Raw genomic sequence first — 11,946 nt, 5'->3', positions numbered from 1 at the left:
AAAAATATTTTTAAAAAAGGATTGATATGCATCGGCCGGGAATCGAACCCGGGCCGCCCGCGTGGCAGGCGAGCATTCTACCACTGAACCACCGATGCTTGTTGCGATCATTTGTTCAATTATCAAATAAGAGCATTGGCATAAGTAACAATATTTTAAATAGTAAAATAACTGTTTTGCATCGGCCGGGAATCGAACCCGGGCCGCCCGCGTGGCAGGCGAGCATTCTACCACTGAACCACCGATGCTTTGTTAGAGCTGCCAGCGAATTCTGCCAGTTTTAAGCCACTTAAATTTTTTTTTTTTTTATTTTATTGGGGATCAGTTTTGACACAGACTGGAGGAGAGTCGACAAACTAAATGTTTGAGAGAACGTCGGCGGCAGCCGAAGACGAAAGCCGAAGCCAGAAAGCATTAATAAACAAACAAATAAAATTCGAGTAAATTTATGTTATCTTAGCTGTAATTTGGGGATTAAATCTCCGAAAATAAGTAGGTAATTTGACTATTAATCATTAAGTTAATTACTTTAGAGATCCTGATAGCCACTAGCAGATCAATAAACCATAAAAGAACATTAATTTTTTCGTTTATTTCGCCATTTGTAATGAGTGAATCAATGCTTCATTATGACTAAATGACCTGATTTGCTGTTGCTGATGTCGTGGTGAATATTGTGATTAATGCTGCTGCTGCTGCTGCTGCTACTGCTCCTTCCGCTGCTTCTTCTGCTATCCAACAGTGTACATCTGCCTATAAATATATATATATTTAAATACCATAACACAGTGCGCCGGCGACTGGCAGCACTTCATTTATAGCTAAAGGTGGTGAAAATCAAATTTGCAGCACTGTCAAATTGGAACTCCTCCTCGATTGATAATAAGCGGGCCGAATTTCAGCCAAGCGTTGAATAGCGTCCATGTGACCGGAGAGGTTTACGAGGGGGGCGGGGCGGGGCGGAAGCTTATAAGGCACCGGAAATGGAGGTGCCAAATCCAAAGGTTTGCTTGATGCTATGCCAGTAGTATCGATGCCAGTTTGTTCTCATCGCATCGTATTCGGAGGCGGGAATGCCGGTCTGCTTCAGCGTCATCATCGTGCTGGATGACTGCAAATAAAATATATTTATTATTCAAAATGTTATCTATTTTGTTTTAAGAGAAAATAAATATATGTACATATGGCAAAGCACACAATGAAATAGTTTACCAACTACATTTTATTATGTATTATTTTTAATAATCTGACACCTGAAGTAAAATAGAATAAAAAAACATTCTTCTATAGCCGAGTCAGACAAAGTGATCAAATTGGGTTGCTGCGCCCAATAAAGAGAAGAATCGATCAAAATGGATAGTGCATATCGATAAATCGATATATCGTTCACAACTTCAAAGTAAAGTAAAGTATATATATATTTATATATATATTATTTAACGAAGCCTGCGTTGCTCTGCAATGGATCACGATGAAGTCTATGAATGCTGATGAATGCAGTAAAATAAACATGACTTTGTCTGTGAGTTGGACAGCGTCGCCTAATTCTAATTGTAATTCAATTCAATTCGACTTACAGTTTCCTCCAGTTCGATGGTGACATTCGAATAGTGACCAGATGACCAGTTTTTCAGACGCCAACTCTGCTGGATTCGCTTCTCCGGCACCAACTCCTCAAACTTGCCCAGCACATTGCCGCCATACAGCACAAATCTGAAAGGGATTACATATTACATAAATATATCTATATATATATATAGCATTGATAAGGATATGCTTACTCGCCGCCACGAACTGCGTCCGCTTTGGCTGGGGCACGTGTAAATGCGGTGAGCATGTCGGCCTTTGTCAGGGCATTGTAGAGATCATTGGCATTGCAATGGAACTCCTCGGTCATGGAGAGGGTGCGCACATCCAGCTTGCAGCCAACGCCAGCACCAACGCCTGCCGAGCTACTATTTGTATTTGTATTCGCTGTTGATTTTGTTGCTGCTGTTTTAATTGTTGCCTGTGCCTTTTGGGCGGCATTCTTGGCATTGTTGGCGTCCTTGGCATCGGCGGCCGCATCGCTGCCCTTCTTTGGTAGTATCAAGTTCTTGGAGTATTCCTCCTTCAGCTCCTTGATATAGACGCCCAGCTGTTTGCGCACACGTTCCCTGCCCACATTGTACATGAATTGTTTGAGTGTCTCCGACTCGTCGTTCGATTCGTCAATGGTCACCGTCAGTTCGACATCCTCGAGACTGTTCTCCTCGGACAGATTGGGTATGGTCAGCTTTCCCTTGTGGCTCAGCGCACTGTTCTTCAGCATACGCCCCGTCCACTTCAGCACCAGCTCCCATTCATAAAAGAAGATCAGTTTGCCTTTGCGATTGTTGACGGTCGCCTCGCCGTTGCACTTCTCCAGCGACTCCACAACGCACTCCATGTCGTTTTGTTCTGAAACGGAAATTGAGTTTACATTTGGTTTTTACGTAAATATTAAATATATTTATAATAAAAAGAATGATTCACTTTTACGTTTAGTCCAAGACTCGCCTGCACATTAATAGACAGACGGACAGACAAGCTATATATATATATATATATATCTGATATCTGATATCTGATATATATAAATATGTTTATATGTATATATGTATGAAATTGTTTATAGATGACATTCTAAAATTTCTGCTGCATAGGCGTCTACAAAATTAAGGTTAGAATTTTGGCAAATATAACAAATAGCAACCGATGGCTAGGCGCACCTATTTTAAAGTCCTGGAAGAGCTGCTGGAGTCGCTCCTTGGACCAGGGCGTCGCATTCTTTTCGGTCCAGTGCCAGTTGTTCACATTGGTCGCATCTGGTCGCTCCTCAACAATCCAGCGTGGATCGCCTTCTCCCCACTTGGCCATGACTCGCTAGTTGCTCCTCGTGCTCTTATTGGCTCAGATTTGCATTCACTCGTTGCGGCTGGCGCTGGCTTCTTTTATGTTTGTTGGCAGTTGATAGTTTTTACTTGAGCTATTCGAATATTCGGAATTTTCTAGAAATCCGATGGTTGTTCAGCGCTTTTACAGTCAGCCTCGGCTAGTGATGGGCGATAGTTGGCCAAGTATTTTGTCACGTGACTTCGTTCGAGTGATGATGGGTCGCAGTTACAGCCGTGGAGTGAATTCGCCGCGCTGGTGGAGCAATTCTGTTAACTTTAGTTACACTTTACTTCCATGCTGAATGTTACAACAAGAAAAAACTACTTTATGAAACGAACTGCAAACGACATGCATAGCCATAGCCTACTGAACTTCAATTAATAGTTTAAATCTTATACAACAAATTCAATTATATATGCCAGACAAAATAAAAATAGCAATAGTTGCAAAGTGTGGCAACGCCAATTGCGTTACATATCGCGTGTACCATCTCCATGCATCAGTGTTCGCTCATCCCTAGTGGGAAAGAAAAAGTCGAAAGAATTTCTTGTGTTGATTTGTTTATGATAAATTGAATAGTGTTTAATAAATGAAAACGCCAGCAATTTGGCAAAACTTACAAATTATGTTAAACTAGTGGAAAGTGTGTGTGCGTGTGTGATAACCGTGCCCGCCACAATGATAAGCGCAATGGACAATTTCGACAACAGATCGTACGGTGCGATTTCCAAGGGGCGCAGTGAATTCTCGATGCCAGGTAAACATACACACACACACTAAACACTCACACACATACACATACATACAGAGAGGACGCATTGGGAAATGAGTAAACAAGAAAACAAAGACGGCTGAGAAAAAGATTAGTTTAAGCTGCAATTGAAGTGAAATTGTTTGAATGCCAAATGCAAATGCAAATTAAGTGTTTTTGTAGTAGTTGCGCGGAGGAGGAGGAAAAGTGTTGAAGCAACAAGCGACTCTGCTTGTGGGCGATTGTGTGCGCCTGTGTGTGTGTGCGTGTCTATTAAACTGGCCTTCAATTGAATTAATCGCCTAATGCGGCATTAAACTAATAATCCTAATAAAACAGACGGCCCGTTGAGAAACCGAAAAAAAAAAACAACAACAATTGTAACAAGAGCTCAATTTTATTATTTGTATTGATTTGGCACCATCTTTTCTCCCTCTCCCTCTCTCTCTCGCTCTAGTGCGCATAGTGCAGCGTTGTGTTTTTGTGTATGTGTGAGTGTTTGCTTGTGGGTGTGTTTACGTGCGCGTATGTGTGAGTGAGTGCGTATGTGTGACTGTGTGTGAGTGGAATGTCGCTGTTCCAATTAACCAAATCAACGGCAGCAACAACAACAGCAAAGGCATCCGCTTAAGAATTATGTTTTATTCTTGCAGAATTGACGCCTGAGCAACAGAAACTGCTCATCGAGCTGCGCAGAAAGAAGCAGGAGCTTTTACTCGAGATCCAGGTAAGTCCCAAGCAGTGCTGCCAAAAATAAAAACAGTTTTTGTTAAAAACAAAAAACAAAACAGTTAATATATGGAAACATATAATTCGACGATAAAATAATTTTTATAAATGTTTATGTACATTAATAATAATAACTAATATTCTATGCAGATCTCTATGTATGTTTCTTTAATGCTGTATTTTTGTACTAAAAGCAATTTAACTCATTTTTGAAAATTTAAAAAAAAAATCGCGCTTTTTGTAATCAGAAACTCACATTTGACTTTAAAAACGTTGAAATGGCTGACCCGCTGTAAGCACGAAAACAATAACAACAGCAAGAACAATAGCAACTCATTTTGAACATTTTTATCTCTTCATCATCATCATCGACGTCTCCCTCTTTTTTGCCTTCACCTTTGGCCACTGCAAATGTCAAAACACCCAACTAGGGCAGCGCAGCAACACCTGCGTCGCCGTTGCTGTCGCCGTTGCTTCCTCTTTTTGACTCACGTTCTCGCTCCCATTTCCATTTGTGTTCGCTATGGCTAATTAGTTTGTTCACATTTTGCCACGTCTAATTTGCTAGCGATCGTTGCTTTTGTTTTGTCAAATTTATTTGATTTTTATTTTTAATGACCACCCATCTTCGTCGAGGCTTCACTTCTTTCTGCTGTCGCTGCTAACGTTTTCATTGACATTCTCGGTGAGCGCAACAATAAACAACATTTCTATGCATCCATAAAAAAAATATACCGTTGGTTTGAAGTGTGGCCAGCTTTTGAACTTGTTGCTGACATTATTAGATGATTGCTGTTGTTGTATTAACTAAAACAACGCGGGAACAACTGTATTCGGCGGCATCCAAACAGCAACTGTAAACAAAACTGCGCTTCAGGAGCGCATTCACGGATCGTTTGAAAAAATAATTGTCGATAAATTATACTCTAGTTTAATAGTTACTAAAGCTTAAAACGTAAACTGGGTAAGATTTGTGCTCAACAAATTCGTTATATTCTCAACTCTATGACAAAAATTTACTTCCTGGCTGGGCCCAAAAGTTTGATTTACCTGCGTGCCTCTCCTGTTCATTGGGATGCAAAATTTCGTCCATCACGCACAATTCGCTCACGTCGTCTCTTAGTCATCGATGACGTTTCGCGCGGCAGACACACGAACCGAGACAGACCGGACCGACAGACAGACAGACCAACCGACAGACAGATAACGAAAGAAAGAAGAGGATCGGCTGTCGATTAATTAAACGCAGTGCGTTCAAATCAGAGTCGATAAACTGTTATACTGTAATAAATATAAGAAACCGTTTGTTTTCCTTGTGCGCTTTAAACAATATTTTCATAACGAATACGTGAGTTAATTAACGGTGGTGTTGTTGTTGTTGCTGTTATTATTATTGTTGTCACCGTTGTGCTATGTACAAGTTTCTATTTCGCAAAATCGTAAACAAAACCAAGAACAAGGTGAGTGGACGTCAAACTGACTCATCCAATAATCTCTAGTTTCTTATCAAAATAATGAATGCATGAATGAATTGCTATATTTATATATACTAAATAAATATTTGTGAGTTGAACACGTAGTAATTGTTGAGCAGGTTAAGAAATATCTACACAAGTCTTATCAATGTGGTAGCAACATTTATTTGCTCAATTAAAAAAAAAAATATCGAACAATGCCTTGAAAGAATGTGAATTAAATGTATTAATACAAGGCAGAAGTGTTTAAATAACATTTATTATCTTTAAGTGTGGAATTTACTTTTTGTTTGTTTTTAAACTAATTATACATGATGAATGTATTTTATAGCAAACCAAGTGTGCTAACATTGAGTTAAGTTTTTTAATTAAAGATCATTCCCATACTGAAAATATACTATATGCAAAAAAAAGAGGATCTCAAAAGAACGAAGAAGAAGTTTACAAGTTGACATTTTCAGCCATCAGGTAGTAAACGATAAATATATTTTTTGTTGTTGCTGATCTTTATACCAGGCTTAGGATCATAATTCATTTTTCGCGCATTTTTCCAGCCAACTGCTCGAAAATTTCCATCGCTTGCTTATTACGCGTAATTTTGGTGGACTTTGTTTAGGTTGTTTTAGGTTCCTGGGTATTTATTCATTGCACTACCTGACGATGGCAATCGACACCTCGACGAACAACGAGCCTCGCTCCGCTGATCCTGTTTCTGTTTCTGTTGTTCCTTTGGCTTCCTTCTCTGTTTCGCTACCTGTGTTGGTTGCCATTTACCGCAATGCATAAATATTCATCATACTTGAATGTATATAATATATATATATATACATATGTATTTGATATATGGGGTGTATATCCCTCTTTGACTGGCGGCTCGTTGGTTTTTATTTCAATTTTTCGGCAATTAGTCGAGTTCATATTTCGGGTTAAGTTTGGGTTAAATTTTTGGCTTGTGGTCTGTTGTCTGCCTTACCCTTTTTTTCACGAATTTCTTGTCTCGTGCTCGGCTCTTTTGTTTACTTTCGAGAAGGGAGGATGGGGTAAATATATCTGCTACTTTATTTAATAACCTTAGACTTATAATTATAACACCTAATTATAGCAAGCCCAACGCAATGTTTCTTCTTTTCTATTATAAAACTATAAAAACTCATTTCTAGAATTGAAATTTAAAAATCTCTAAGCTATACTCTACATTAATAGTCTATCACGAATTAAAATGAGATCGTAGTTAATATATCTAGACTGCAGAGTATCATTATTCGTAAAAATACATTATACATTGGCAAGATTTAAAGGGGAAAAGATAAGCTTGCTGTTGGCTGTTGGATTTAAATACGCAGCCTAAAAGTATGCCCCAAAAGCCTTGAAACAAAAGAATACAAAATAAATTTTATTATTAGTTTGGCGCTAAACTGCACTTCTAAAATGTACACAAACCTTTTTATTATTTTACGGTTTTTCTGATGATTAATTGTGTAAACACATTGTTTGTTCATTTCCGTTAAACTCATCCAGAAAATCGCAACTTGCCGGTCTTCCTCATAATAATTCAATATTTGCCTTTGAATTGGCGCAGATGCTTCTCATGAATCACACTCAGAATTATCGCTTATCGCAAGCCACGCGAATATACATTCATATAAAATTATGTGTTTCTTGTTTTTGTATGTAGGGTATATAAACATATACACATATAAATATGTGTGTGCTCAGACAGCTCCTTAATCATTTAAAATTAATGTTAAATTGCGCCGACATTTGGGGGAGAGAGAGAGAGAGAAGAGATCGACATATTTCTTCCCGCTCTCTTATTGGCAGCTGATAAGCTCTCTCTTTTCCAGCTGCTCGACATTTCTTATCTGCAGCAACTTTGCTTTGTGATGGACTGTCAGAGTGAGCATTGATAAACCGTTTTGGCAAACTAAATGTTATGCAAAACTGACAATTTTCTGTAGATTTTTTTTCAATTTCTATATTTTTACCTTTTACGGTCGTCGTTTGTATTTGTGTTTTTGTGCAATGTTGTCATCACTTAATCCGGATCTTGCCAATGTCAAAGAAACAGCTCTCTCTCACTCTCTCTGCTCACTTCTCTGTTTAGCTCTCTTTGCTCTGTTACTCTTAAGTTGCTGTTGCTCTTTAGTAATTTCTTATGCACTTTGCTAAGTATTGTTTGTTCTGCATAATTAAGTTGCTGTTTTATATATACTCTGGCGTGTATTTTAAATTATTATTTATGTGAGCAGCGCCAGCAACAATAGCCAATATAAGTTTCAGCAACAATGAGTTGGAGGGCTAAACTTATTGAAAGCGCACTTAAAGTGCAAATTTGTTCTTTGATTTATGGCGTCTGCTTTGAGGTTATAAACGACAACAAAAACAACAATGACCATGACGACGAGTGCCAACAATGACCCTTTCGGTCTCTCTCTCTCCTGTCCGTTTGCCGTTTGTTGCTTACTGTTCTTCTTCTTCTGGGCAGCAGCATACACAATGGCAAACTAATCGAAGTGTGGCCAACGACAAGTAACGCAAATGTGGCCAGCAGAGTGCAGTTTATGATGTCTGCATGCAAATGGAATCGCTTATGTATGCATGTGTGTGTGCGAGTGTGAGTGTACGTGTTTCATTTCCACACATTCCGACAAAAGGGATTTTCCTGTTAGGATTTAAAATTGCTTGACGGAATTGAAGACTTGCCGAACTACAAATTTAAACTATAGCTTAAATTAAAGCAAATGCATTATGTTTTTCAATAAATTTAAAGGACATTATTTGTAAAACAAAGAAAATATCTTAAATAACTCTCTTAATGAATAGAAAAATTATGATGTATTGATTTATTTGTGCATACACTCTTTACGTTTCATTATTTAATATTATGTTATTTCTTAAAGTTGTAAAATATGTTTAAATATACTTCACTTATTTATCAATTCCTTAGTTTAAAGACCTTTACTCATCAGTCAAATGCTGATTTCTCTTAAATGTCAAAGACACTTGTTGTGAGCGTCACAACAGCTGACTGCAGAGACTTCATGCTCTCTTAGGCCATGTTTTTAAACGAAAAGAGCGTTATATTGACTGCTCACTCAAGAATAACAGCGTGTTAACAGCACACGAACAGTGCATTTTGAGTCAGACAGCGTGTAAACAGCGCTTTAACAGCAAATGAGCAATGGCATCAACTTAAGATGTTAATGCCTGTGCACTCGGAACACTTGTTGTTGTTGCCTTTGCCATTAACAGTCGAGAATCCAAACAAAATGTCAACGTAACGGACGAAACTCGTCGGCGTCGTGCGGCACTCAAAACAGAAAAAAACAAAAAATTTATTTTCGTGCGCGTTCGAAAGAGTCCCGCATTTTGTCGGAGTGCCAAATCAAAAAAACAAAAAGAAAATACAAAAACCAACAGTTCGGCGCGCGTTACTATTTATTTATAGTTTTTCTAAAACAACAACAAAAGTGTCAGCCAATTTAAAGAGAATTAGTGCAAAAAAAGAAAAAGAAAAAGTGAAACTAATTTGTATAAATATTTATAAATATATTAAATTGGCTTGACTAAAAATTGCCACAATAAATAAACTGATAAGTATCCAGCTTATCAACCAAAAATAAAATAAAAGTGTGCAGATAATACACAAAAATTTGAAGCTAAAGAGAAGTGAGAAAATTGTGCATAAGAGTAAAATTAAGTATAAAAGCGATTTAAAAAAATAATTATTCTATAAATGAACGAGCAGCTGTCCTAATCTGAATCTTCCATGTAAATATCCCCGAAACCAAATATAATAAAATATATATTTTCTTGCCAGCAATTTACAAGTACAAAAACGCGTCACTTTCAACTCTGTTAATAAATTCCATTATTTATATAAAAATTACACGATACCGAAGGCTGAAGTTCTCCCCTAGGTAGTTGGAAATGTTTATATATAATTGTGTATATATATATGTGCATTCTTGTGTTTACCTTTGTTATTAATCATAGAGCTGATTAACAAATGTGACGTCAGATTCATATTTCCGCTTTATTGACTCTTTGTTGTAGTTGTTGTTGCTATTTCTGTGGGATTTATCAATTATTGTCAGTTAGAATATGGGTTTTATACAAATTCGCATTGACGACAGCCGGTTTTTTTTTGTTGTTGTTTTATTTATATACTTTTACGTTATTTGTTTAAGTTTGCTATATGAGTAATAAACATTTATAAGCACGCTTTGCGATTTGTGCAAGGAATTTTATCTTGATCAAGCGATTCTTTTGTTGTCCACATAAATAATTAACATTAATTCTTCAAGCACGAGACTTTGCAATATATAATAAACTGAATGGAATAGAAGGGAATAGCAACGATGTCAAAGTTTTTTACTGAAAAACTTTTATTACTGCTGAACTTTAAAAGAGCTCTTTAGATAATATTTTATCTGACTCATGCTTCTGGCTTAAGCAAACAGCTACCCATATATAAAAATGTATTCAACCTTATCACTTACACCTCAAACAAAACAAAAACCAAACAAATGAATAAAACAATCAATTCTCCTTCTTATAACTATAAATAAACGAGACAGAGTTGATAGAATAATAGTAATGCAGCAGTGAATCGAATTTGATGTAAATTCACAAAACTGTTTGACAAACTGAAATGAAAAATCAAATGAAATGAAAAACAAAAAAGGGACACACGAAATCATTATGGAAAAGGTCAGGATACGGCCCAGCGAGCATACAGACGAAGGTTAGCTGGGAGAAGACCGCATGACGACCCCCAATATAAGTTACGGCCATGCTGGTGCTGGTGCTGCTGCTACTAACCCGTTAGCAGGCACCACTTTTCCCAGCAATTTTGCCAACCATTTTCCCAATAGGCCAAAAGTTTGCCAAAAAATAAATTCAAAACAAATTTACTGCGCCAAAAAGGAAAAGACAAGCGCAAATGACGCTGTGTGTCGCAGTTGTAAGTTGTACAAGTGCTTACCAGAGCTATCTATATGCTATATATAGATATATATATATATATTTGAACAATTGTACACACGAGTAGTTTAACTGACGCGCACACGATAAAAGCGGGTGGCGAACTTTATCGTTGGCTTTTAGTCCAGATCATTCCGATTTACCGAAACGTTGGAGAAACTTGGCATTTTCAAAGAGAGGAATAGAAAATATATGATATATATATTGAATGAGTAAATAAAACAGATAAAAAATGGATATGTAATACTAGAATTGTTTGTTATTGATTGATCAAAAATTGAAATACTTAAAACTTGTCAAGTTTTTTGAGCAAATTTGTTGGCTTTTCTGCAATTTGGAATGTGTATTGCCATGTTTTGTCTGTCGCTAAAGGAACTGGCCACAACAATTGCCACGAGTGGCGACCTCTAGCGTTGGCATTTGTTATCAAGTGTTGCCGCTTTGCCGCGACTCACAATAAACACCGCCACAGGCAATTGTAAAACTGGCTGTGGATGCGGCTTCTGTTCCGCCGCTCACCCAGCCCCTTAGCAATCCACCTGCTGCGCTTCTTGCTGCTTTGGCTATTTTTTGTGCATATTTTAAAAGTGCGCCTGCCAATGAAACATGCCAAAAACACCGAAAACTACAAACAGTTCGTAGGGCTTGTTGCAACGGGGCAAAGGGGAGCAGGGGCCAGAGTTTCTTGAACGTTGAGTGTTGCCAGCGATATTTTTTATTTTATTTCTTTGATTTTTTTTTTTGCTGCCAAGAATGCAAATGGCGCGCGCTGCCTGCCAACATTCGTTGTCGACATTCCCCAGTTGTTGTGGGCCACTTTTGAGTTTCGCGAAAAAAAAACATGAATTTTGTAGTAGAAGAAATCAATAGCTGCCACTTGGCTGACACTGGAATTATGCGTTTACTTCTTGTGTCTGGTCTGGCCAATTGTGGATTGCGATGGCAACGTCGTAATTTCAATTGCATTCAAACTCTCCTCTTGTGGCTGAAATGGTTTGCTATAAAATTGATGTTGTCTCTGAAGTCGACAAAACATAAAATTCAATGTAATGCATAGACTTTTATGTCCCCAGTGTGATTACTCCTTGT

The 11,946-nt window shown here is 37.7% G+C and overlaps 2 protein-coding genes and 2 non-coding genes across 6 annotated transcripts in view; 1 reads left to right on the top strand and 3 right to left on the bottom strand.

The window, feature by feature from the left end:
- Positions 1-27: 27 nt before the first annotated feature.
- Trnag-gcc lies at positions 28-98 on the bottom strand. Its single transcript has one exon. It is a non-coding gene; the product is annotated as a tRNA-Gly (tRNA).
- A 79-nt stretch (positions 99-177) lies between these two features.
- Positions 178-248, bottom strand: Trnag-gcc. The gene has a single exon. It is a non-coding gene; the product is annotated as a tRNA-Gly (tRNA).
- Positions 249-573: 325 nt separating this feature from the next.
- On the bottom strand, positions 574-3,141 carry LOC6562093 (activator of 90 kDa heat shock protein ATPase homolog 1). 2 transcript variants are annotated; one of them, XR_004365099.2, is made up of 5 exons: positions 2,751-3,141; positions 1,782-2,439; positions 1,578-1,713; positions 811-1,111; positions 574-753 (listed from the first exon to the last, which is right to left on the bottom strand). XR_004365099.2 is itself a non-coding variant. In XM_001988645.3 (4 exons), the coding sequence occupies exons 1-4, from the start codon at positions 2,896-2,898 to the stop codon at positions 968-970; spliced, it is 1,086 nt and encodes a 361-aa protein (XP_001988681.1). In that variant the 5' UTR covers positions 2,899-3,141; the 3' UTR covers positions 574-967. The 2 variants fall into 2 exon arrangements, 1 of the variants encoding a protein (XP_001988681.1); XM_001988645.3 differs by having other exon boundaries at positions 574-1,111.
- Positions 3,142-3,502: 361 nt separating this feature from the next.
- Positions 3,503-11,946, top strand: part of LOC6562094 (cytohesin-1) — a 38,060-nt gene continuing 29,616 nt past the window's right edge. The window contains exons 1-2 of one of the 2 annotated variants that reach the window (XM_001988646.3): positions 3,503-3,673; positions 4,321-4,394. In XM_001988646.3, coding sequence (XP_001988682.1) covers positions 3,595-3,673; positions 4,321-4,394 — 153 coding nt within the window. In that variant the 5' untranslated portion in view covers positions 3,503-3,594. Of the gene's footprint in view, positions 3,674-4,320; positions 4,395-5,524; positions 5,857-11,946 lie in introns of those variants that run through there. The other variant, XM_032736071.1, reaches the window with a different exon arrangement.

This window comes from Drosophila grimshawi, unplaced genomic scaffold (assembly GCF_018153295.1).
Source record: "Drosophila grimshawi isolate 15287-2541.00 unplaced genomic scaffold, ASM1815329v1 contig_1377, whole genome shotgun sequence".
In the NCBI taxonomy this organism is placed as follows: domain Eukaryota; kingdom Metazoa; phylum Arthropoda; class Insecta; order Diptera; family Drosophilidae; genus Drosophila; species Drosophila grimshawi.
Note: the sequence above shows the minus strand (reverse complement) of the source record. Positions and strands in the feature narration are given on the sequence as shown.